At 44.1% G+C, this 24871-nt stretch overlaps 2 protein-coding genes across 3 annotated transcripts; both read left to right on the forward strand.

Moving 5' to 3' along the window:
* The first annotated feature begins 336 nt into the window (after positions 1–336).
* Positions 337–10096, forward strand: rprd2b (regulation of nuclear pre-mRNA domain containing 2b). Of its 2 annotated transcripts, none has more exons than XM_072460043.1 (10): positions 337–555; positions 3874–4003; positions 4083–4297; positions 4365–4417; positions 4498–4624; positions 4692–4867; positions 4949–5222; positions 5327–5551; positions 6977–7141; positions 7220–10096. In XM_072460043.1, exons 1-10 carry the CDS (start codon positions 360–362, stop codon positions 9319–9321), a joined length of 3663 nt encoding a protein of 1220 aa, XP_072316144.1. In that variant the 5' UTR covers positions 337–359; the 3' UTR covers positions 9322–10096. The 2 variants fall into 2 exon arrangements, with proteins under 2 accessions (XP_072316144.1, XP_072316145.1); XM_072460044.1 differs by having other exon boundaries at positions 5339–5551.
* Positions 10097–11751: 1655 nt separating this feature from the next.
* Positions 11752–24482, forward strand: tars2 (threonyl-tRNA synthetase 2, mitochondrial). The gene is made up of 18 exons (XM_072460046.1): positions 11752–11941; positions 12625–12800; positions 12881–12995; positions 13280–13401; positions 13482–13590; positions 13778–13842; positions 13916–13994; positions 14316–14462; positions 14541–14639; positions 14732–14901; positions 19478–19640; positions 21247–21384; positions 22268–22345; positions 22811–22911; positions 23240–23341; positions 23447–23519; positions 24110–24224; positions 24316–24482. Exons 1-18 carry the CDS (start codon positions 11861–11863, stop codon positions 24456–24458), a joined length of 2076 nt encoding a protein of 691 aa, XP_072316147.1. The 5' UTR covers positions 11752–11860; the 3' UTR covers positions 24459–24482.
* Positions 24483–24871: the final 389 nt, after the last annotated feature.

A 24871-nucleotide genomic window follows, 5' to 3' on the forward strand; every position in this document is an offset into this window, starting at 1 on the left:
GTTAAGAGAGTAATGTAACCAGTGTTGACAGGGAGAGTTCGAATATGCCTGTGATAAATAAAAAACAATAGGTCACAAAGAACATAGGAAAAAAGGTAAAATACAGTTTTGAGAAATTGAAGGTTTGTGTGAGGTTTTCCTGAATAAAGTACGAAACTTTCATTGTGGAAAGGTTATCAATAACTGCAGTTCTTTTTGATGTAATGCTCCCAGTCCAATAAAAGCCTACAATAACTAGTGGTCCGTGCACGTGTTTGCTTGTGCGTCATGAGTTGAAGGGGGCGTGTTTCCCGCGGGAGCTGCGCGTGCGTCTTCTTCGCTCTGTTCGCTCTGCGCAGCGCGAGGCAGAGGACTGAAAAATGGCGGCCGGTGCAGCGGCTGCAGACGGGCAAGCGGCCCGCGGCTCCTCCACCACTCTGGAAGCGGCTTTGGATCGGCGATTTCAAGGAATTTCCAACACCATGGAGTCCATACAGGCTCTATCCACCTGGTGCATTGAAAATAAGAAAAACCACGGCCAAATCGTCCGTTCCTGGATGAAGTGGCTAAAGAAATGTGAGTAACGTCCCTCCATGCTAATGCTAATGCTAGTTCACTTCAGCTAATGCAGCGCTCACGGTTGCAAACGGGCTACAACGACTTACCGGCCTGTCGCTCGACTTAAGTGTGCATAATCACACAGTTGAATATGTGTTGTCTTTGAGTGATTGCTAAATATAAACGAGTCCATTTGCGCCGATGTCGCATCTGCTGCTGCACAGTTTACACTCGGCCCGCGACACCTGAGATCTGCTTTTGACCTTTTTGATCACTGCTTTATTTTGTATTTGTGGCGTTCGACAGTCTCACTAGATCCGACTTACAGGGGGCATTAGACTCACAACATTGACCATTGCAACGTATCAATATTGTTTGAAGTGTAATGCGCCACTGGCTGTATATGAATGTTGTTATGGACTCTTTACATGAGGCGCGCAGGGTTTGTGATGAGCTGCAGATGAGTGGCAGGTGCAGTTTTAATGTGTGCAGCAGCTTCACTTTTATATGTTTCAGTATAATCAGACCCAATTGAAGAAAAGTGCATTGAAACTGATTCCCAAATAAACATAATGGGAAACTTTGTCTATAACTGCCACAGGAGTTGTTATTGTGAGTTACTAAAAGAGTCAGCTGTCAGATGGTTTGTGACATGTGCTGTTCAGGGCTTTTATGTTGAGGCAGCTGAAGGGTTTTTAAGTTTGTCTATTTTAGATTTTAAACAAAAACAAACACACGCTTTATCTATGACTTATGGGAAATCTGTGCTAAAATGTATCTTTGGTTTGTCTATTCATCAATTAGCCCAGTGTTGTATTAATGTCATTACCATAGTTGATTAATCCAAATGATTGTGTAATTATTGTTACTTTTAGCTGTTCTTGTTGCATGGACTCGGATGAAATGTGGACACAATTGAAGAGTTTGTATTAAATTGATGAGAATAGAATGAGGCATCTCTTGTTCTCACGAACTACTAGATAATGGCACAAACTGCCGTAATCTTTTTATTTATGTTTATTACGATGATGATATTCAGAAGATATAGGGCAATCAAACAGAAATTTTGTAAACTATGTTGACTTGTTGAGGCTAATCTGTCATGGACTGTAAAATTACCCACAAAAGTGCACCTTATCTGGAAGATTACAACATAACTTAGCTCATTATTTTTTACTTTATTTTATCAAGTCTTTCAGCAGTATTTTTAGATTGTTTTTATACAGCTTAAATTACATACCCAATATTTAAAATGTTAAGAATGTTCTTTGGAGGCTAATTTACCCTCTGAAAACAATCACATGAAGTTGAAATTATTTTATTTGACGCACTTTTGCCTCCATAACACATGGAACTATTAGACACGGTCAAAAAGCATTTGCATCTGCCTCTTCAAACACCTTCAAAACAACATTTAGGACTGGCCTACAGAAAATAAGGTAATCCAGATTCCCCCCTCATATTGATCAATCTTGATTTTCAATTCAGTTTATTTATTTAAAAAAAAATTCTATTTCAAATTTTCCAAAACAAAATTTAATGTCTCCATCTGCTCCAAACCACATGTTTTTACTGATCGGCTGTGGACTCTCCATTCAAAACCCCCAAACAGATCACTGAGCATTGGACAGGACTGAACCTCCATCTTTCCATTAATTGCCCAGCGCTATAAACATTCCTGATATTATCAATAATTCAGTATAGAGTATCCAAATTATGATAATCAAAACATATTGGTAATCCAATAAATAGCAGAAATCTCACTTTATGCCCTTATTTGAAATATTACATCGCTGCTTATTCTGTGGTTATTTTGAAATGTCTCTTTGCAGCATTTTGAGGTATTATAATAGTTAAATATGTTGCTAACCTCTTTTTTGCTCCTGGTTTTGTTATTCCAGAGGATTCATTATTCAGTTGTTTGCAATGATTGCTGAGCAGTGAAATGGCACAATTTTTGTACAGAGTAACTCAAACTGCTTTACAGAACAGAAAAAGGTGCATTACAATCCCAATTTAAACAACAAAATCGTTAGTAATCAATATAAAAGGCCTGTGGGCGTGGGCCTCTGCAACATGGAAGTGCATTTAAGAGCAAAAGATAACAATTCCTTTTATCAAGTTTAAACATATTTCAGTTTAAAATGTTTATAGGGGAAGTTAGAAAAGATAAGATGGATTTGTGGCGGTGCCTGGTTGAAAGCTTTTTGTGCGTGTTTGATGCGGACTTGTTTTATCCTGCTGAATTTTCGCTCCCTGTCCATTGACAAACGTTTTGCTGACGGCTTTGTTAAAATCACTGAGTGGTCACATGGCGTTGTCTGATCCAGATTCTGCACATGGTTTAGGTCTGGGACAGAAACTGGGACGAATGATGCCCAAGGTGTTAATTATGGCATGTTTATTAAAATTGAGGTTTGGGGTAGAAACTAGTTTGTGAACTTCTCATCAAAAGTAGATATTAAAAGTTGTTGGATCGCATAGTCCTTACGTGAAAAGTATTGAACCACATTAAAATCACGTCAGCGTCTTCATATTCAGACACGCGCCGCATATTAGTCTGAAATGATAAATATTTTTTATTTAATGATCTAACATAAACTTTGTAATGGTTTGCATTTTGTTTCAGTTTATGAACTCCTGTCAACATTACGCTGCTTTAAAAGTGTATTATTTTAGTATATACTCTGGTAATTATGTAGTTGTAGCCACAGCTGCCCCGGGGTAGACTGATGGACGCGGGGCTACCAGTCTGCACCAATTTGCTCCTATTACCACCATAATACATCATTAGCATATTCACAGCTCTAAAATAATGAATGAAGCATCCATACACTTTGACAAACAATTTGATTGACAGTGCGTAGATGGGGCTGTAAGATAAATTTAAATTGAATAAAAAAAATAGCAATTAGCAAAAAAATATCTTCATCTTATCCTGCATAAAAAAGACTCTCCCTGTTTCTTGAATATGTACAATACAAATGGTTGTTTTATTAGTTTGTCAGTTCATATGTCTATTGCAGTGCCTTTGTGGACACGTTTACATGAGAACTCTGAACAGAATCAAGTTATTAAAACATAAATCTGATTTCAATTGCGATACCATTTTTCCCAAATTGTGAACTTGTTTCCAGGCAAATTTTACTTAATGTGGAAATGATCAGAGATATTTCCGTTTACGCTGTAAATATCTGTTTTTATGGGGCACTTGTGTAACCGTATGATGTTTTTTAATAGTCAAAAAATGCGTTTGATAATTTTATGCTACAATTTTGTGTCTGACTTGACTGAATATCGCTTCATGTGTATATTGTTTGTGTTTTTGTTGTTCAGCTGACAACAACCACCGGCTGAATCTTTTCTACGTCGCCAACGACGTGATTCAAAACTGCAAGAGGAAGAACGCCATCGTCTTCCGGCCCAGTTTTGCCGAGGTCCTTCCAAATGCCACTCAACTCATCAGGTAAAATTTAACATACCTTTGTATTGGTCTTTGTTGTTCTTTTTTTTAATAGTTGTTCCTCTCATGGATGTGTTGATAGAGATCCGAAAGTCCGTAAGTCAATCGATAGGATATTTACTATATGGGAGGAGAGGAGTGTTTATCCAGCGGAAACCATTGCCCAGTTCAAAGTGGGTCTGAACAAAAAGGAGGAGCGAGAGAAGCAAAGAGAGAAGGAGAAGAAAAAGGAAAAAGAAAGGGAGAAGCAAATGGAGAAGGAGAAAGAGAAGGAGAAGCCGCCTCCAGCTTCAAGTGGTGAGTTCATCCCGTGTGTCCAGATTCATGTAACCAATCTGTGCATTGACCTTATCTCTTTCCCCAGCGCCATCAACAACGAAAGCGGCCCTCAAATCCAAGATTCTGGCAGAGTTCGCTGTATGTCTTTAACTCATCTTTTGAAAACCCTCATAACTGATGCAAACTAACCCATATCCTGTTCCTTATGCGACGTTCAGCCTCAGACGCTCATCGAAGACTTGTCCCAGTACAAACAAGTTGTGGCAGAGGAAGAGTTCAGAGAGAAGCAGCTGACGGCGTTAAGAGTCGACGTCTGCAGCACAGAGGCTTTGAAGAGGCTCAAAGGTACAACAAGTGGCTTTTCTAATGCATTTTCATCTTTACTAAAGATTATTATTATTATTTTCTTCAGACAAGGCTGGGGGAAACAAATTTGCCAAGGATTTTGAAGAAGGTAGTCTGAAGCTGCAAGAGTTCGTGAGCTTTCTTGAGACGGAGATGAAAAGGGGCTCGCCTCTGCTCGAGTCTTTGGGAAATGCAGACATCTTCTATGAAATGCAGTATAAAGAGGTTAAAATCGTGGCCAATGTAAGTGCAATTTATGCGACGGTTGTAACTTTTATGTTGTGCAAAACATTTACTCACTGTGACCATCCATCCATTTTTCAGGCTTACAGTGCCTTTGCCAACCGCGTGGCCAGTTTGAAAAGAAAACTGGATTCTCTTAAGGCGACTTTACCTGGAGCAGAGGACTCCCCCATCCCCTCGCCCTCAGAGGACGCGCCCTCTCCCACTGGATCAGACTCTCCATTCCTGCCTCTGGGTGTCAACAGGGCTCAGGTGGACCCAGAGCTGGACGGAAAAGCTATGGACGAATCCCACGACAACCAGGAAGATGATATGGATGTGTCTGATGAGGAAGCAGAGGCTCTTGCAGCGGGGGGTTAGTGGTGAAATGTCATGCGTATGGTTGCATTTAGTCACATTAAGACTGTATTTCTTTCTTGCCCTTTTCCCCTCGTTTCAAATTAACTTTTTCATGAGCAGAAAACAAGAAAGACGAGATGAGCCCCGCTGTAGACGCAGCAAAGGTTCCTACAACACCAACCAAAGCTTCAAAGAGTAATACACCTTCTGCTGCCACTGCTGCTACAAGCTCCGCCTCCTCCGGGGTCTCTCCAGCCAATCCCCTCGGAGTAAACCTGGCCAAAGTGGACCTGGGGAAGATCAGCTCCATCCTAAATTCACTCACGTCTGCCATGAAGAATACATGTACGTTTGAAAATGTGTACCAAATGTCTGCTCTATAGTATATTATAGATTTACAATCCAGAACCCACACTCCTCAGCCTCCCGGGTAAGGTCTATTCCAAGGTACTGGAGAGGAGAATCCGACCGATAGTCGAACCTCGTATTCAGGAGGAGCAGAGCGGTTTTTCGTCCCGGTCGTGGAACACTGGACCAGCTCTATACCCTCCATCGGATGCTCGAGGGCTCATGGGAGTTTGCCCAACCAGTCCACATGTGCTTTGTGGATCTGGAGAAGGCTTTCGACCGTGTCCCTCGGGTTGTCCTTTGGGGGGTGCTCCGGGAGTACGGGGTCCGGGGCCCTTTGCTCAGGGCTGTCCGGTCCCTGTATGACCGGAGCAGGAGCTGTGTTCGCATTGCCGGCAGTAAGTCAGACCTGTTCCCAGTGCATGTTGGACTCCGCCAGGGCTGCCCTTTGTCACCGGTTCTGTTCATTGTTTTTATGGACAGAATTTCTAGGCGCAGTCAGGGGTCGGAGGGTGTCCGGTTTGGGGACCACAGGATCTCATCTCTGCTGTTCGCAGACGATGTTGTCCTGATGGCTCCATCAAACCCGGACATGCAACATGCACTGGGACGGTTTCCAGCCGAGTGTGAAGCGGCTGGGATGAGAATCAGCACCTCCAAATCCGAGGCCATGGTTCTCGACCGGAAAAGGGTGGCTTGCCCTCTCCAGGTGGGTGGGGTGTCCTTGCCCCAAGTGGAGGAGTTCAAGTATCTCGGGGTCTTGTTCACGAGTGAGGGAAGGATGGAGCGTGAGATCGACAGGCGGATCGGTGCAGCGGCTGCAGTGATGCATTCGCTGCATCGGACCGTTGTGGTGAAGAGGGAGCTGAGCCGAAAGGCAAAGCTGTCTATTTACCGGTCGGTCTACGTTCCTACCCTCACCTATGGTCATGAGCTTTGGGTAATGACTGAAAGGACAAGATCGCGGTTACAAGCGGTCAAAATGAGTTTCCTCCACCGGGTGGTCGGGCATCTGTTCCGGAGCCTCCTGGGCGCCTCCCTGGGGAGGTGTTTCAGGCATGTCCCACCGGGAACAGACCCCGGGGAAGACTCAGGACACGCTGGGGGACTATGTCTCTCGGCTGGCCTGGGAACGCCTCAGGATCCCCCTGGAAGAGTTTGAGGAAGTGTCAGGGGAGCAGAAAGTCCGAAAGTCCCTGCTTAGACGGCTGCCCCCGCGACCCTGCCCCGGATAAGCGGAAGAAGATGGATGGAATCCAGAATCTGAATTACTGGATGTGCCTTTGCTTGTCTTGTCCTACATTAATATTGTCAGTTTTGTGTGAAATGTATTCAGCACCTTTAGACTTGAAGGATTTACATGTGAAGCAAACCACCCGGCTCCCAAATAAAACCTCTCCCTTATTACTGTCCTGTTTATAGCAAGTCCTGCACTTAAGTCAACTCCAGGGACGCCCTCTACTCCTTCAGGACAATCATCGTCCACAAAAACATCTTCTCCAAGCCCGGCTCTCGCCAGTATCTTGTCCCGCGTTGACATCACTCCTGAAGGCATTTTAAATGCACTTTCTAAAACAAATTCATCAGGTAAATCTCAAGTGGTTGGATATCCTTATATTTGAGTCATTCTTGTTTGATTTTAATACTGTCTTCATATGTTTGCAGGTTTGTCTTCTTTACTGAGTAGTGTAACAAACAGCTCTGCTTCAGCCAGTCTCACATCTCCTCCAGCAAAAGCAGCAGTAAAAACACCTGTCACCCCGACCCCCCCAAAACCCAAACTCTCTTTAAGCAGCATTATGAAAAGAGAAACTCCAGGAAGAAACAAGGACCGGGACAGAGACAGGCAGATGTCTCCTCCTCCTCCCTCACGAAGTAAAGCTCCCTCCATGTCCACCCCCAGCTTAGAGTCCAAAATCAACAGCTTTTTGCAGGGTAATCCCGGGTTTAGTCTAGCGTTAGGTGACCTCAGTCCTGATGGAGTCGATGGGACACCAGTTAGAGACGAGGCGGGGGGCACTCCCACTCAGGACGAGATGATGGACACGCCCGGAAGTGTCCCTGAGTCCCTGGGGTCGTCTGGAAGCCACCCTCTCTCACCCACGGCCTATCGCAGTGAGCCATGGGATGCAGTGATCACTCCATCCGGAAGCAGCAGCGAGGGAGATCTTTTAGCCTCCTCTCGATTCGGAGCTGTGAAAAAGAGCCACACGAAACTGAAAGAGGAGGATGTTAGAACTCATTCTTCCTCGCACTCTAGTAAAGAAGGGTTGAAGGGTAAGAGTGATGGACATCCTGGTTATTATAAAAACAAAGCTGTATCAGAGAGGAGAGTGTCCGCTTGTTCTCGAAAGATGAGCTCAGGCTCTGAGGATGGGGGGTTCAGTGGGAAACGAGAGGGCAAAGCTCGGGGTGGGTCTCCCGGGGCAGATGGGAAGGAGGGTCAGTATCACCGCATTGAGACGCTGGTGTCTCCCTGCACTGAGGGAGTTCCCATAGAAACTCTGAGCTACTCAAACAGACAACTCACTGGGGAACCGATCAGGACAGTAGAGAGCATTCGAGTGATTGGCCGCAGCCCTTGGCAAGGGGGAGGGGGCGGGATGTGGTACGAAGAGGAAGAGTACATGGAAGCGCAGTCTCCCTCGCCCATCGCTATGGCTCCGCCTTTAAACATGAACAGGAGAAACTCTGAAGAAATGCCTCCATCTCTTCAACTCCCTCTGCCCCTGCCCATGCCCCTGCCACCCCCTCCGCCACCCCCTCATCCTTTTCTCCATCTTCACCCGCCGCCCCCTCACCCTCTGCCCCCTCACCCGCCGCCCCTTCACCCTCTCCCCCCTCACCATCACTCTCTTCCGCCCCTCCCTATGCCCCCTCACTTCTCTTTACCATACCCCCCTGAAGCTCCTCCAGGCCATCACCACCAGCATCCACCTCCCTCTTCCCCCTTCTTTAATGCACCTATGTCCCACCAAAGACATCCTCCCCCCTTGCCCCAAAGACCCCCAACCCCTCCCCACCGCTCCTCTGTGCCAACAGCTGTGATGGTGGGCGGGATGTTGATTCCTGTGGAACGCCCTTTACCGATGTCTCATCCAGTGAGATCAGAGGGGCCAGAGCGAGGGTCTCCCAGAGCCAGTAAAGGCCCTCGTTTCATGTGTGACCCTCCGCGGCAGCATCGAACAGGGACCGTTAAGGAGCCTTTCGGTCTTCGAATGGCACCCCCCCTCCATCGCCCAGGCACCCCTGGAGTTCCTCCGCCTTTACTGGGCCGAGTGAAAGAGCCTCCGAATCTACCTCCTCCACGCTCTTCTCGCCCTCCCACCTCCACCTCCCCTTCTCCCGCTAACTCTCCTGATGTAGCTACTGCTCCACCTGTCCCACCCAGTACTACCCCATCATCTGAAGCTTCTGAACAGAAGGCCCCTGAATTGAAAGTGCCCGAGCAGAAAGACTCCGAGCAGAAAGACATCAAACAGAAAGACACCGAGCAGAAAGTTTCTGAGCAGAAAGTTCCCGAGCAGAAAGTTCCTGAGCAGAAAGCTCCAGTCAGTACTCCAGCCCCGCCCCGTCCTAAAACCCCCGTTTCCTTTTTGAACATGACCAGGCCCCTCATCATGACGGAGCCCATCCCACAGAGGCCTCTGGTGCGAGGCCGACTGCCTCCTCCAAGTTACAGAGGCTTCAGAGGGAAGCGCCATGGTCCTCCCTTTGGAGGTCCCTTCTATCCCCCCAAAAGACCCTTTCTACCCCCTCGCTACTAAGTGGTCGTCGTGACATGACCTAAGCACACTACTGTGTATGTCAGCCCACTTGTGTGAGTCTCTGTTAGACAGTTGGGCAGTATTGTGTGTAAATAACTCAGAACCGTGTCATGGTGCAGATGCTGCTAACACAGTGAGAGCTTTTAGAGTGTCACTAAACTAACCCGACATCTTTTTTCATTTCTCAATTTCAAAATTCAAACAGAAAGAGAGTAGGAAGAATGTACGTAAAGGGTCTTTTAGGATACTGACAAATACTTTGAAGTGATGAAGATTAAATTTAATCTTTGCTTCCTTTTACCCAATGGACGTGTTCTCCCTTTTGCTGAACAATGGTATTTTGGTTGTTTTTTCCTGCAGTTAAGGATGTTCTTATTTCTCGTGTATCTATTGTAAATAATCTCTCGCTAGCCCCTTCCACCCTTCTCTCTGCACTGTATATTTCTAAGCTTGTATACACATAAAGATTTCGTTGATCAGCTTTTTCTTTTTCAAACTCTTGTGTGTAAAAACAAGACATCCTGTCTCTACTGTACCGAGGCCTTGTTAAGCTTTTAAATGCGTTTTCAGCCGTATGTCACTGTTTTAGTTGTAGACCACCAGACTGAAGAGGCTGACAGTAATTCAGTACTTCCATCAGAATAAATGTCTGCCTGTTTGATTTTCATGACGGCATCAAGAAATATCATGATAGTAAATGGGATTTTCCAGCATCCTCCACGCTTAATAGCTTTCAACATGTGAAGACTTAATAAAATGCATAGTATGACTTGAAGGAGGGGGGGTATTTTATTTGGTCAATGTCAATCTTTCGAATCGGCACTGATTCAGTCTCCAACCATTTGCCAGTGCGAATTTTAAACACCTGAACTTCTGAAAGCCTTTCAGAATCTCTTCAATTTATAGTTTTATCCACTGATTCTTGGTTGATTTTATACACTTTGGAGCAAATGGTGCCCGTAATGCTTCCTCGTGCTCAGCAAGTGGATTTAGAATGGGATGCACTGGCTCATTGGTCAGTTTACCTGTATTGGGGTAATAAGGGCATTTCCTGCATTCTTTATTTCAATTCCACAAAAACATACATTGCCTCAGTTACTATTACACAAGATCCCACGCTCCAGAAATTGACATTTTTAGTACACACTTGAATGTTAAGTCTAATACTGCACTTCTTTGTTTATTTCACTTTTTTTCCCTTTTTTTTTTGGTTTTGTTATATTGGACCCTGGCCTCCCTTTCACATTGGGACATCATCTGATTCTGCAATGTGAACACGACCTGTATGTTAATATTATCCTTCTAGTACAACTACAGCACAAATGACATATTTCTTTACTGCTCTTTTAGCCGTATGTGCTTGTTTCCATTGTTATGTATTCACACGCACACATGAACCATTATGAATGTTGTAAGAGCAAACTTCTGTGTACATTGCACTGGGAAAGATCTCTGCTGCACAGGGACTGATTTTTACAGTGTGGGCGTTGTAGAGTTTTCCTTTTCTATATGTTTATTATTTATTTTTGACTCACTTGTATTCAGTTGTGTCCCAAAATGACACCCAGTGCTTGAATTTGCAGCAGTGTTTTGGACCAGTGTGGAGACCGCCCCACAGCACACGCGTAAAGTGTGTAGTTGAGGTGAATGGCTCCCCCAAGTGGAGCCTTAGTGGTACTTCAATACCGCATAAATGGCGCTCACTGTGACGTCACGCCTCTGTTCAAAGAGTGGTGTTGGCTCGAATCATTTGAAATTGTTGATCTCAAATGGGTAGAAACCTTGAAAGATATCCATGTCACCCAATTCGTTCTCCCAGCTGACCTAAATTGTTTTTTTTTATCCGTGCTAATTATTTCTATGGCAACATGGAACATTTTGAATTTGATTTGATTCTGGGTTAATTTTGACAGAGTTAAGTCCAAGATTGATTCCTGCTTAAAGGTTCTCGATGTAACATTTCTTGAGGCGTGATGACCACCTGCTTGTCGCCATGGAGATGTATTTTACATTGTCTGGAAAGTTCCACAGTATATTAAACTAAAAAAATAACTTAAGTGATTACATGTTATCTCCATGGGTTTCAGAATGCTGTAAAATTAGGACCGTTGCCATATTGACAAATTAACAAATCTTTTTTTTTTATATGTTCACATCCAAAAGATAATGTAATGGCAACAGTCCTAATACCGATATTTGAATAGATCCATGGCTAAAACCCACGAGGTTTAATGCCATACAGTGGAAAAGCTCAAGCAGATGGCAGATCCCCTGGAAATGTTACGTAGTGCCCCTTTAAAGATGATCAGAGGCAGGACAGTGGAGGATAAATACTTCTGCTCTTCCCTGAACGTGCGCGCGCGCGCTCTGAAGCATGTGGACGCGCACGTAGAGTTGCGTCTGCACGTTGTCCCGCCCCTTTCCTCCTCTAGCCAATCTGCGGCCTCTCTGTCCCTGCAGGTTTCCGGTGTTATGGCTGCCCTTAGATTTGATGTCGATTATGTGATCAATACTTTACACTCAAGTGCTTTTAGTAAAAATGGTGGCGCAAGTTATTCCTCTTGTTTTGTGTCGGACGCTCGCTCGCAGCCGCATTCACGGGCACAGGACGTACGTCAAGGTGCGAGACGCTTTTGACCTGAACAATTAGCATTAGCCACCGGGTCATTTCTGTCAGTGAGCAGGTCTGGGCTCATGTTGTGCTTTTGTTGCACATTTGTTTTATGGCTTCGTGAAACTGGTCCAGTTTTATGTGGAGGTGTAATGCAGATCTTATTATGAAAGCAGTGTCTGCGACACAGTCGCTATTTTGACATGCACACCAGAAATCTGATTATTGTCTGATTTCTGGAGTAGTCCGACTATTGAAATGTCATGTAAAAAGATTAATTTGATTAGTCTGATTGTTGACACGTGCAGGTTTTGGTAAGGAAAACCGTGCAATAAAGGGAAAACTAATGGGGAAACTACTAAAATGACAGAAAATGTTATAAAGAGTTATTTTAGAATTAGTTTACTTTGTTTTCCAAACTCTTACTCTAAAAATCCACTAGTTAGGTGTTTTTGGTGATGACACAGATAAAGTGTTTGGTTATCTGATTGTGAATGGCCATGTAAATGTTCCCACAGTTGGAAAAAACAACCAGGATGATGATTGTCCACTAACATTATAAAGCCTACAAAATATTAGTGATCAACTCTTCCTGCTCTCTTTACTCGGCACAGATTATAGGCAAAAAATAAGATTATATACCATATAATTGATATCATATCTGTTTTTTAATATATATTTATTTTGTGCAGGTATCCTCATGTTCACTTAAGCAGCTGCAGTTGTTTGACGCCCTTAAGAAGAAACAAGAGAACACCAGCGCAGGTGAAGCGCCTGAAAAGCCTGTGACTGTACGTTTGGCCAGTGGCCAGACTCTGGAAGGAAAGGCTGGATTCACCACTCCTCTTAGCATTGCACAAAGAGTCCGGTGAGTGCAGTAAATCTACAATAATCATCCTTTTGTCCTCTGCGCCTTGTGTCTTTAATGTTGTTTTGCATGTCTTCTAGTGTTAAAGGGGCTTTGGTCACTAAAGTGAATGGAGAACTCTGGGAGCTTGGACGGCCAATACAGTCGGACTGTGAACTGCAGTTCCTGGGCTTCGAGACCCCTGAGGGACGACAGGTTTGGGAGCCTTTCAACATTGTCCACTGTTTCTTGACTTAAAATAGTAGCACTTTGGGGTTAGGTGTTAGTTTTAGTAGTAAATTGGTATAAAGAAGATTCTATTATTATGATTATGATTATTATTATTATTATTATGATTATGATGATTATGATGATTATTATGATTATGATTATTATTAAAGTAATAAAACTGCTGTAAGTAACAGTTTTCTCCAGAATATGTATTTGATGATTGAAATGAAGCCTTCTGCGTTCGTAACCTCTGCACCTGTAACCTCCAGGCAGCCTGGAGGACGGGGGCATGTGTGCTCCGTGGAGTGCTGGAGTCTGTCCTGGGGGCTCAGGTTTGCAGGGAGGGCGCATCAGAACTGGGCCTTTACTGTGACCATGTTCTGAAGGACAGGTACATGTTTGACTGTTAAAAATGAGTCCTACGCCTTCTGTGCTTTACCTGTAAATAATGACATCTGCCTGTTTCTCCAGTGCCCTTTCCTTGAGTAATGTGGAGGAAAGATGCTTGGAGGCGGCAGCCCAGAAACAGCCTCTCATTAGACTGGATCTACATATTGAGCAGGTCCAGGAGCTTTTCCAGGTAAATTCAGAAACATGTTTGTTATAACAAATGTGATTTAATGAAAAAGTTGGCAACTAGATTATAAACGTCTTTCTGAAAAGGTTTCTTATAATGTAGGTTGGGTAAATCATTATGTTTAGTCAATGTTGATGCTATAGAAATGTAATTAGTATGAGTTGAATTGTGTTTTTTATGTGTCTCATAGAATAATGACTTGCGTCTTCGGCTTGTTGAGGACCAGATGACCGGTTCAGTCGTTTCTGTTTACAGGTACATAATCCCGCTCTCATCAGTGTTATCTGGGCTTCAGTGTGATAGGATTAAATATGTTGTGTTGTTTCAGGTGTGGGGACAGTATAGGCGTCTGTGATGGTCCACTCCTTCCTCACACCGGCTCCTTGAAGATCTTCAGAATGCTTCAGGTGGGTGTGCATCATCAAAAACACTATTGATACACGTATGTAGTAGCTGGTCCATCTTTTACAATATATATTTCTTGAGGTTACTGGCTCAAACCTGGCCCAAATGTGGCTGGTTGCATCATCCTGCATCAAGTGCTCCCATCAGTCCATGGGTTTCAACAACGATGAATTAACAATTTAAAACAAAATATATCTTGTGAATGTTAAAGTTACATAAAATAAGAAGCTGAAACTCCTCTGTAAATTATTTAAGATAAAGAAATTATTATCTCCAAAATAAATATGTGGCATAGATGTGAATATGTCATTTCCCGTTTGCAGATTACACCTGTAACATTATCAAATCAGACAGAGGCGTCTGGTTTGATGCGTCTTTTGGGCGTGGCTTTCCCCGGGGTCAAGGACCTGGAAGAATGGGAGCGGGAGCAGGAGGAGGCTCGGAAGAGGGACCACAGGCGGATAGGAAAGGTGCGCAATCATTTTTTTGTCTTTCTCTTTTAGTTTGCAATTAAAATGTACCTCATATTTGCTTTATTTATCTTCCAGGACCAGGAGTTGTTTTTCTTTAGCGATATTAGCCCAGGAAGTTGCTTTTTTCTACCTAAAGGAGCCCATATCTACAATACCCTCACAGACTTTATCAAGGTGAATATAATCTGTTCAGGAGAATAATTGTCTTTTTTCTGGCTGTACTAGTTTGATAATTACTCCGTTCTGTTCATTTTACGTCGTTTCAGAGAGAATACCAAAAGAGGGGCTTCACTGAGGTGGTAACTCCGACCCTGTACAGCACTGCATTGTGGGAGCGCTCTGGCCACTGGGAGCACTACAGCGAGAACATGTTCACTGTCACGTCCGAGGGCTCGCAGACTTACGCACTCAAGCCCATGAACTGCCCCGCACATTGGTAAAAACACACGCCACAAAAAGGATGATCTGGAATAGGTGAAATTTGCTTGAATTCAAAATATTAATATTGATTTGAGTAATTTTTACCATTTTAGATTTCGTTGCTGATTTGACCCTGTGTGTTATTTTACTTCTTACATGGCATTTATGACATGTTTCAAGATAGTTTAGCTTGAAATAAGAAAATGAATCTGTCAAAGGTGAAATTTGACCTGAAATACGAACATATTGAAACGGGTCAGAAACATTTTATAAAAGTTAAATCTAGATCCATCATGTTAATTTGAACTCAGATTTATGCTCCGTTCACACTTGCAAACAAACCATATCAAAATTGGGACTAAACTTGAACTAAACGAAACCTGTGTGGAATTAAACTTGTGCCGTCGTTTGCTTGTCTCAGTGAAAATAAGTTTAATACTATACAGTGGAACCAAATCCAGCTACTCCTTCTTGAAATGCATTTTAAAGCGCGTAATATTGAGCTTGTGTGGCTCTTATGTGACTCTGTGGCTCTTATGTGACTCTGTGGCTCTTATGTGACTCTGTGGCTCTTATGTGACTCTTTGGCTCTTATGTGACTCTTTGGCTCTTATGTGACTCTGTGGCTCTTATGTGACTCTGTGGCTCTTATGTGACTCTGTGGCTCTTATGTGACTGTGTGACTCTGTGGCTCTTATGTGACTCTGTGTGGCTCTTATGTGACTCTGTGTGGCTCTTATGTGACTCTGTGTTGCTCTTATGTGACTCTGTGTGGCTCTTGTGTGGCTCTGTGGCTCTTATGTGACTCTGTGGCTCTTATGTGACTCTGTGGCTCTTATGTGACTGTGTGACTCTGTGGCTCTTATGTGACTCTGTGTGGCTCTTATGTGACTCTGTGTGGCTCTTATGTGACTCTGTGTGGCTCTTATGTGACTCTGTGTGGCTCTTATGTGACTCTGTGTTGCTCTTATGTGGCTCTGTGGCTCTTATGTGACTCTGTGGCTCTTATGTGACTCTGTGGCTCTTATGTGGCTCTTATGTGACTCTGTGTGGCTCTTATGTGACTCTGTGTGGCTCTTATGTGACTCTGTGTGGCTCTTATGTGACTCTGTGTGGCTCTTATGTGACTCTGTGTGGCTCGTATGTGACTCTGTGTGGCTCTTATGTGACTCTGTGGCTCTTATGTGACTCTGTGGCTCTTATGTGACTCTGTGTGGCTCTTATGTGACTCTGTGTGGCTCTTATGTGACTCTGTGTTGCTCTTATGTGACTCTGTGTGGCTCTTGTGTGGCTCTGTGGCTCTTATGTGACTCTGTGGCTCTTATGTGACTCTGTGGCTCTTATGTGACTGTGTGACTCTGTGGCTCTTATGTGACTCTGTGTGGCTCTTATGTGACTCTGTGTGGCTCTTATGTGACTCTGTGTGGCTCTTATGTGACTCTGTGTGGCTCTTATGTGACTCTGTGTTGCTCTTATGTGACTCTGTGTGGCTCTTGTGTGGCTCTGTGGCTCTTATGTGACTCTTTGGCTCTTATGTGACTCTGTGGCTCTTATGTGGCTCTTATGTGACTCTGTGTGGCTCTTATGTGACTCTGTGTGGCTCTTATGTGACTCTGTGTGGCTCTTATGTGACTCTGTGTGGCTCTTATGTGACTCTGTGTGGCTCGTATGTGACTCTGTGTGGCTCTTATGTGACTCTGTGTGGCTCTTATGTGACTCTGTGTGGCTCGTATGTGACTCTGTGTGGCTCGTATGTGACTGTGTGGCTCGTATGTGGCTCGTGTGTGGCTCGTATGTGGCTCGTGTGTGGCTCGTATGTGACTCTGTGTGGCTCGTATGTGACTCTGTGGCTCTTATGTGACTCTGGCTCTTATGTGACTCTGTGTGGCTCTTATGTGACTCTGTGGCTCTTATGTGACTCTGTGGCTCTTATGTGACTCTGTGGCTCTTGTGTGGCTCTTATGTGACTCTGTGGCTCTTATGTGACTCTGTGTGGCTCTTATGTGACTCTGTGGCTCTTATGTGGCTCTTTGGCTCTTATGTGACTCTGTGGCTCTTATGTGACTCTGTGTGGCTCTTATGTGACTCTGTGGCTCTTATGTGACTCTTTGGCTCTTATGTGACTCTGTGGCTTTTATGTGGCTCTTATGTGACTCTGTGTGGCTCTTATGTGACTCTGTGGCTCTTATGTGACTCTGTGTGGCTCTTATGTGACTCTGTGTGGCTCTTATGTGACTCTGTGGCTCTTATGTGACTCTGTGTGGCTCTTATGTGACTCTGTGTGGCTCTTATGTGACTCTGTGGCTCTTATGTGACTCTATGTGGCTCTTATGTGACTCTGTGTGGCTCTTATGTGACTCTGTGGCTCTTATGTGACTCTGTGTGGCTCTTATGTGACTCTGTGTGGCTCTTGTGTGACTCTGTGGCTCTTATGTGACTCTGTGTGGCTCTTATGTGACTCTGTGGCTCTTATGTGGCTCTTTGGCTCTTATGTGACTCTGTGGCTCTTATGTGGCTCTTATGTGACTCTGTGTGGCTCTTATGTGACTCTGTGGCTCTTATGTGACTCTGTGGCTCTTATGTGACTCTTTGGCTCTTATGTGACTCTGTGGCTCTTATGTGGCTCTTATGTGACTCTGTGGCTCTTATGTGACTCTGTGTGGCTCTTATGTGACTCTGTGGCTCTTGTGTGACTCTGTGGCTCTTATGTGACTCTGTGTGGCTCTTATGTGACTCTGTGGCTCTTATGTGGCTCTTTGGCTCTTATGTGACTCTGTGGCTCTTATGTGGCTCTTGTGTGACTCTGTGTGGCTCTTATGTGACTCTGTGGCTCTTATGTGGCTCTTGTGTGACTCTGTGTGGCTCTTATGTGACTCTGTGTGGCTCGTATGTGACTCTGTGTGGCTCGTATGTGACTCTGTGTGGCTCGTATGTGACTCTGTGTGGCTCGTATGTGACTCTGTGTGGCTCGTATGTGACTGTGTGGCTCGTATGTGACTGTGTGGCTCGTATGTGACTGTGTGGCTCGTATGTGACTCTTGTGTGGCTCGTATGTGACTCTGTATGGCTCGTGTGTGGCTCGTATGTGGCTCGTGTGTGGCTCGTATGTGACTCTGTGTGGCTCGTATGTGACTCTGTGTGGCTCGTATGTGACTCTGTGTGGCTCGTATGTGACTCTGTGTGGCTCGTATGTGACTCTTGTGTGGCTCGTATGTGACTCTGTATGGCTCGTATGTGACTCTGTGTGGCTCGTATGTGACTCTGTGTGGCTCGTATGTGACTCTGTGTGGCTCGTATGTGACTCTGTGTGGCTCGTATGTGACTCTTGTGTGGCTCGTATGTGACTCTGTGTGGCTCGTATGTGACTCTGTGTGGCTCGTATGTGACTCTGTGTGGCTCGTATGTGACTCTTGTGTGGCTCGTATGTGACTCTGTATGGCTCGTATGTGACTCTGTGTGGCTCGTATGTGACTCTGTGTGGCTCGTATGTGACTCTGTGTGGCTCGTATGTGACTCTGTGTGGCTCGTATGTGACTCTGTGTGGCTCGTATGTGACTCTTGTGTGGCTCGTATGTGACTCTGTATGGCTCGTATGTGACTCTGTGTGGCTCGTATGTGACTCTGTGTGGCTCGTATGTGACTCTTGTGTGGCTCGTATGTGACTCTGTATGGCTCGTGTGTGGCTCGTATGTGGCTCGTGTGTGGCTCGTATGTGACTCTGTGTGGCTCGTATGTGACTCTGTGTGGCTCGTATGTGACTCTGTGTGGCTCGTATGTGACTGTGTGGCTCGTATGTGACTGTGTGGCTCGTATGTGACTCTGTGTGGCTCGTATGTGACTCTGTGTGGCTCGTATGTGACTCTGTGTGGCTCGTATGTGACTCTGTGTGGCTCGTATGTGACTCTGTGTGGCTCGTATGTGACTCTGTGTGGCTCGTATGTGACTCTGTGTGGCTCGTATGTGACTCTGTATGGCTCGTATGTGACTCTGTGTGGCTCGTATGTGACTCTGTGTGGCTCGTATGTGACTCTGTGTGGCTCGTATGTGACTCTGTGTGGCTCGTATGTGACTCTGTGTGGCTCGTATGTGACTCTTGTGTGGCTCGTATGTGACTCTGTATGGCTCGTATGTGACTCTGTGTGGCTCGTATGTGACTCTGTGTGGCTCGTATGTGACTCTTGTGTGGCTCGTATGTGACTCTGTATGGCTCGTGTGTGGCTCGTATGTGGCTCGTGTGTGGCTCGTATGTGACTCTGTGTGGCTCGTATGTGACTCTGTGTGGCTCGTATGTGACTCTGTGTGGCTCGTATGTGACTGTGTGGCTCGTATGTGACTCTTGTGTGGCTCGTATGTGACTCTGTGTGGCTCGTATGTGACTCTGTGTGGCTCGTATGTGACTCTGTGTGGCTCGTATGTGACTCTGTGTGGCTCGTATGTGACTCTGTGTGGCTCGTATGTGACTCTGTGTGGCTCGTATGTGACTCTGTGTGGCTCGTATGTGACTCTTGTGTGGCTCGTATGTGACTCGTGTTTGACTCTCGTGTGACTCCCGTGTGACTCTTGTTTGACTCCGTGTGGCTCCGTGTGTCCAGCCTCATGTTCGAGCACCGCGTCCGCTCGTGGAGGGAGCTTCCTCTGAGATGGGCCGACTTCGGAGCGCTGCATCGTAATGAACTGTCCGGAGCTCTGGGCGGCCTGACACGAGTGCGCCGGTTCTGCCAGGATGACGCTCACATCTTTTGCACGCCTGATCAGGTAGAAAGGACAGATGAAATCAATCAATATCAAACCAAGTCAAACCGCGTTATCCATATTAATGGCCGCAATTTGCAAGTCGCAACAGTATGTAAACAATATTAAAGGTTTATCCTGTAAGACATAAGAAAAACATGCTGAAATCCCTAATTCTTATATTCAATTCTCCTCCCAAATGCAAACGCTGCTCCTGGACGTGTTTAAAATGTGCTCTGCAAACAGAATCTTCATTATGATTATTTATTATATGTTTAAATGTATTGTGCATCCCAGTTTCTAGAAAATACTAACCTTGTTTTCAGCATCTTGTGGTCTACATAATGGGGCAGTGCCACCCATAATTAAATCATATGTATTTAATTCAGCTAGGAGAGTCTCATTGAGATTAAAAACCTCTTTTCTAAGGGCCTCCAGGCCAAGAGCACAGCTCAATGCATAGATACAACATGAATGCAAATAAGTCTCTGACACTAATTACATAAAGTACAATGACAGATTGTGTCCTGTTGAATACTATTATGACCTAGCTATGTCCATCCCATCACCATAATATTACCAGGCTGTAAATCTAAAATTGTAATGAGATTTGCTTCTTTAATGAGTCAGTCTTAGCACACACAGTTTGTGTAGCTGTGGTCAATGTGTTAATGAGACACATGTGGAGCCACATTAACCTTTATTGGATGTGCTATACTCAGGTCCCGGGGCATTCCAGGAGGCCTCAGAGTGGATGAATCGGGGCCTTTGTCCTGTAAAAACACGCGCTCATATGTTCATGTGTGGGGCCGTAGCAGCGCTGTACAGTGTGTGAAGCTGATCCTCCACACAGTGCACAGGGATGTTCTCGTGTAACTCATCAGGCGCCAGCGGCCTCGGCTCTGACAGGCTGTTTATGCACACGGCTTATATTCTGACACATATGAACAGTCTCCCTGGAGCCGCAGAAACAGCTTGTTTTGAAGCCTCGGTTCTATGGAGCGAGGGCGGGACGGTTATGGGATCTTATTGCAGTTCTTCTGACAAACATTGCGATAAGATTTGGTTGATTAATCTAGACGTTTTCTTGAGAATGTTAGGAAAAGACTATGATATGAAAAATCAAATGCATTTCAGAACATTTTGTAGAGGTCTAAACAAAAGTACATAAGACCCCATAGAGAGGAAATATTTTGAATTACACACTTAATTCATCAGGTTTTGTTCATTGCGGTCATTCAGCTTGTGCTTTTGCATTGATTGCAGTTTTTCTTGCAGTAAAGCATTTGTTTTTATCATTTATTTTAGTTCCATAATTATTTTAGCCAATAAAAGGGCAGACTCAAGTGTAATAAAAGCCTAAATTGTACAGTACACTGGTTGATTTTAAAGTAGGGCTGTGAAGTTATAAACATTTTCTTGAATTAGGGCTTTTTAATCAAGAGGCTCCAAACCAAACCAAACCAAACCTCGTGGATTGGAGCAGAGTTCAGAATTTGGACTAAAACTATTTGTTCCTCATGAAGTGACTAAGAAATCCAGAAATACATGAATAAACTGGCTAAAATAACGAATGATGTTGAATACTAAGAAGTGGCAGTTTGTTCAGATTCGTGTGTTTTCCCTGCAGCTGGAGGAGGAGATCGTGGCCTGTCTGGACTTTGTGCGCACCGTTTATCAAGTGTTTGGCTTCACCTTCCAGTGTCTGCTGTCGACGCGGCCCACGCCCTGTCTGGGGGAGCCGGAGCAGTGGGACAGCGCCGAGGAGGTACTCGTGAAGCAGCAAATCAGACCCCAGTCAAATCAAATGTGATCGCTCTGACTGGAACTAAAAGGAGGAACTAAAACACTAGAATTCATCTTAAAATCTGTAATCTCTTTGCAACCAAGTTCTGCCCCTTTTTAGCACCAATTAAATAGAACGCGCCGGCTCCGACTCTGTTGTGAAACACTAGAGTTAATCTTTAAACCACATTATGAGTGAATGTGATTCCAATAAGAGGCAGTTGATGTCTAAAAGTCGGTCCGTAGGTAGTAAAAAGGCTGCAAATTGAGATTATTAATAAAGAAAAACTCAAAAGTGTAATTTAAGAGTATAAAATGATATTTCTGGATTTAGATGTTTAATATAACAATTTTTGAACCTCAACCAAGAGATTTAATACTGTACTTAAGCAAAATCCTTATAGATTGCGATAACTTGAATATTGTTCAGAACAATCCAAACATATTATATACATTACATTACATATTACTATTGGACACCCCCAACTTTGTTATTGACCTTTATTTAACCAGGAAAGTCCCGCTAAGATCTCTAATCTCTTTGCAACCGAGTTCTGCACCTTTTAGCACCAATTAAATCGGACGCGGCTGCTCTGACTCTGTAAAACGCTAGAATTAATCTCTCGGCCACATTATAAGTGAATGTTATACTTTAAGTGCTGTAAGTGGTGCTTTCCCACAGAGACCTGTTAATCCTCCGTCCATGTTAATTGTTCAATATCTGGTCAGACATTGCTGCACTTGGATATAATCACATTAGGCCCCGCGCCCCAGTGTTTTCACACACCAGCAGCACTTTGACAAGAGCTTTCAAGTGCGTGGCTCTGTGTTATGACTGCTCCGTGTCTGCGTGTGTGTCTGAGCAGCAGCTGGAGAGGAGTCTGCAGCAGTTCGGCGAGCGCTGGGAGGTGAACCCCGGGGACGGCGCCTTCTATGGGCCAAAGGTCAGCGTCAACAACTCACCAAGCAATACACTATCATGAAAAAGAATCCACTTGACTGAACTATTTGCAGAACGTAGAACGAAATGGCGAGGAAAACATTTTATCACATTGCATCTTTACGTTTAAAGCAAGTTTCAGTTTGTTTTTGTTTTTGCTATAAGTGCAAGGAGGAAGCCAGCGTCAGGCAAACTTGACATGATCACGGTCAAGAGGAGAAAGGAGGTCCGTATGTATGTTCAGGGTGTGGCCACAAACACGGCACATTTACAGCCGCACAGCCAGGGAGTGTCGGCTGTAATTAGATTAATCCGCCGGTCCTGACGCAACATTTGTAATAATTAATGCCCACAAATATGCGGCTAGTCCCCTGTGCGTGGCCTTAGAGCAGATGTAATCGCATGTTTAGATCTTAAGAAGCAATTAAAAGGACAAATTAAGCCTAATGTGAACTTGTTTCCTTTCCAGATTGATATCCAGATCAAAGACGCCATTGGGAGACAACATCAGTGTGCAACAATACAGCTGGACTTTCAGCTGCCGATCAGATTTGACCTGCAGTACGTCGGGTGAGTCGTGTTTGGAATGAAATACTTTGACATGGTGTGTTTTAGATGCTGAAAGTCGAGGCTGCGTTTTGAGTTTTTCTTGTGGCAATGTTTGAATAGTTCCGAAGTTTATTGTCTATCATTAAATCAGCTTAAATAAGGCTGTGCAAAGACCTGGAAAGTAAACTAAACTCTCTGTGTGATACATCAAAGCATATTTCTCTATATTTGTAGTTGATCTGTTCACTTTTGGTTTAATGTTTGACCCTCAACAAAGACATTTACCAACACGTTTATGATGCTTTGTCAAAATGGTCCCAAAAAAATGTCGTCGTTTTCACCGTTTCAGGAAAGACGGACAGTCCCGTCGCCCGGTGATGATCCACAGAGCCGTGCTCGGGTCCCTGGAGAGAATGATTGCGATACTGGCAGAAAACTTTGGCGGAAAGTGGTAAGATCTAATATAAGTTATGCGTCTGTTTGGATTTTCATAGGAATATAAATACACTTTAAACTTTGAAAATGTCTCTTTTTTTTTTTTTTTTTTTTTTTACAGGCCTCTGTGGTTGTCCCCTGCACAAATTATGGTCATGCCTGTTGGGGGCAGTAGTGAGTCATATGCCAAGCAGGTCAGTCCAGCAGAATTACACCAGCAACACATGCATCACACAAACTGTACCTTTTATACTGTATTTTCCTGTTTTTTTTGGTTTATTTGTCAGTATATGTACAATTAGTAACATAAAATGAATAAATAATCTGTTTGGTTTATTAAATCTATTTAACTTATTTATTATGCATGCGCCTTGATCATTATTGATCTGCTCAGTCACACCAGAAAGCCCAACTTTTTTAACACTGGTTTTTAATAATTAATTTATCGACTGATCGTTAGTGTTGCATTTTTAATTTACTAAGTTTTTGGCATAAATATTTACTGAAGGTACTTTTTCTTAGTTCTAGTAGAGAATGTGTTGTTTTATTTACGGTAAGATTTGCGCAGTAGACTGTTGAATAAATAACTTGTATGACTCATCGTAGATACAAAATAGCAAGTGTTTCATTCTGCTATTTATTCATGGCAGATAATCCTGATTTAAGGTTATTATGTCAGTGGCAAATATGTGTTTCTATATTCGCTTCTACAGCAATATATCAGGCTTCAAAATGTGTTGCCATGACTGCAAAAGGCAATAAACATCATTCTGATCCTTTTAAGGTGGTGCAGAAGTTGAGTCGCGGCGGTTTCCTGGTCGATGTAAATGACGACCACGGAGCCACCTTAAACAAGAAGATCCGCTCCGCTCAGCTAGCTCAGTACAACTACATATTTGGTAATAAAGGAGCCTCACAGTTGCCCTGAAAAGATTTGATTTAAACTAAACTGTTGGAATTGGGCCTGATGTTTGCTTTTCTCCTGCGCAGTGGTCGGAGAGAAGGAGAGCGAGTCCGGAACGGTAAACGTGAGGAGCCGAAGAGGGAAACAGCTGGGGAGGAAGACTTTAGAGGAGGTGACGGCGGCTCTCACGCAGCTACGGGACACGAGGAGTAACATGGACGAGTTCTGAAGCGAGACGAGGAGTAACATGGACGAGTTCTGAAGCGAGACGAGGAGTAACATGGACAAGGAGTAACATGCACGAGGAGTAACATGGACGAGTTCTGAAGCGGCCTGGAAATGGAGACTCACTGAAGGGTGTTCACAGTGTGAGGATGTCACCAACGAAGCCAGAGAATTTGTAATAAAAACTGAATCTGTAATTGTGGTTTGCCTTTTCATTCGTTGCCATACAAAGCTGAAATGATGTTTTGGTCATTCTGTGCGGTATAATTTTGATAACTTGTCATCCATGATAAAAACCAACCGTGAAGAATCTTGAGATTGTTTGTGACTGATTTTAAATTTGAGAAACAAATTGAAAGTGTGGTTAGAGCACGTTTATCAGTTACGGCTTTAAGCTAAATTAAAGCCTTTCTTTTA

The sequence above is a fragment of the Eucyclogobius newberryi genome, unplaced genomic scaffold (genome assembly GCF_026437365.1).
Source record: "Eucyclogobius newberryi isolate DKJ021-1_F unplaced genomic scaffold, fEucNew1.0.hap1 SCAF_3, whole genome shotgun sequence".
Classification (NCBI taxonomy): Eukaryota; Metazoa; Chordata; class Actinopteri; order Gobiiformes; family Gobiidae; genus Eucyclogobius; species Eucyclogobius newberryi.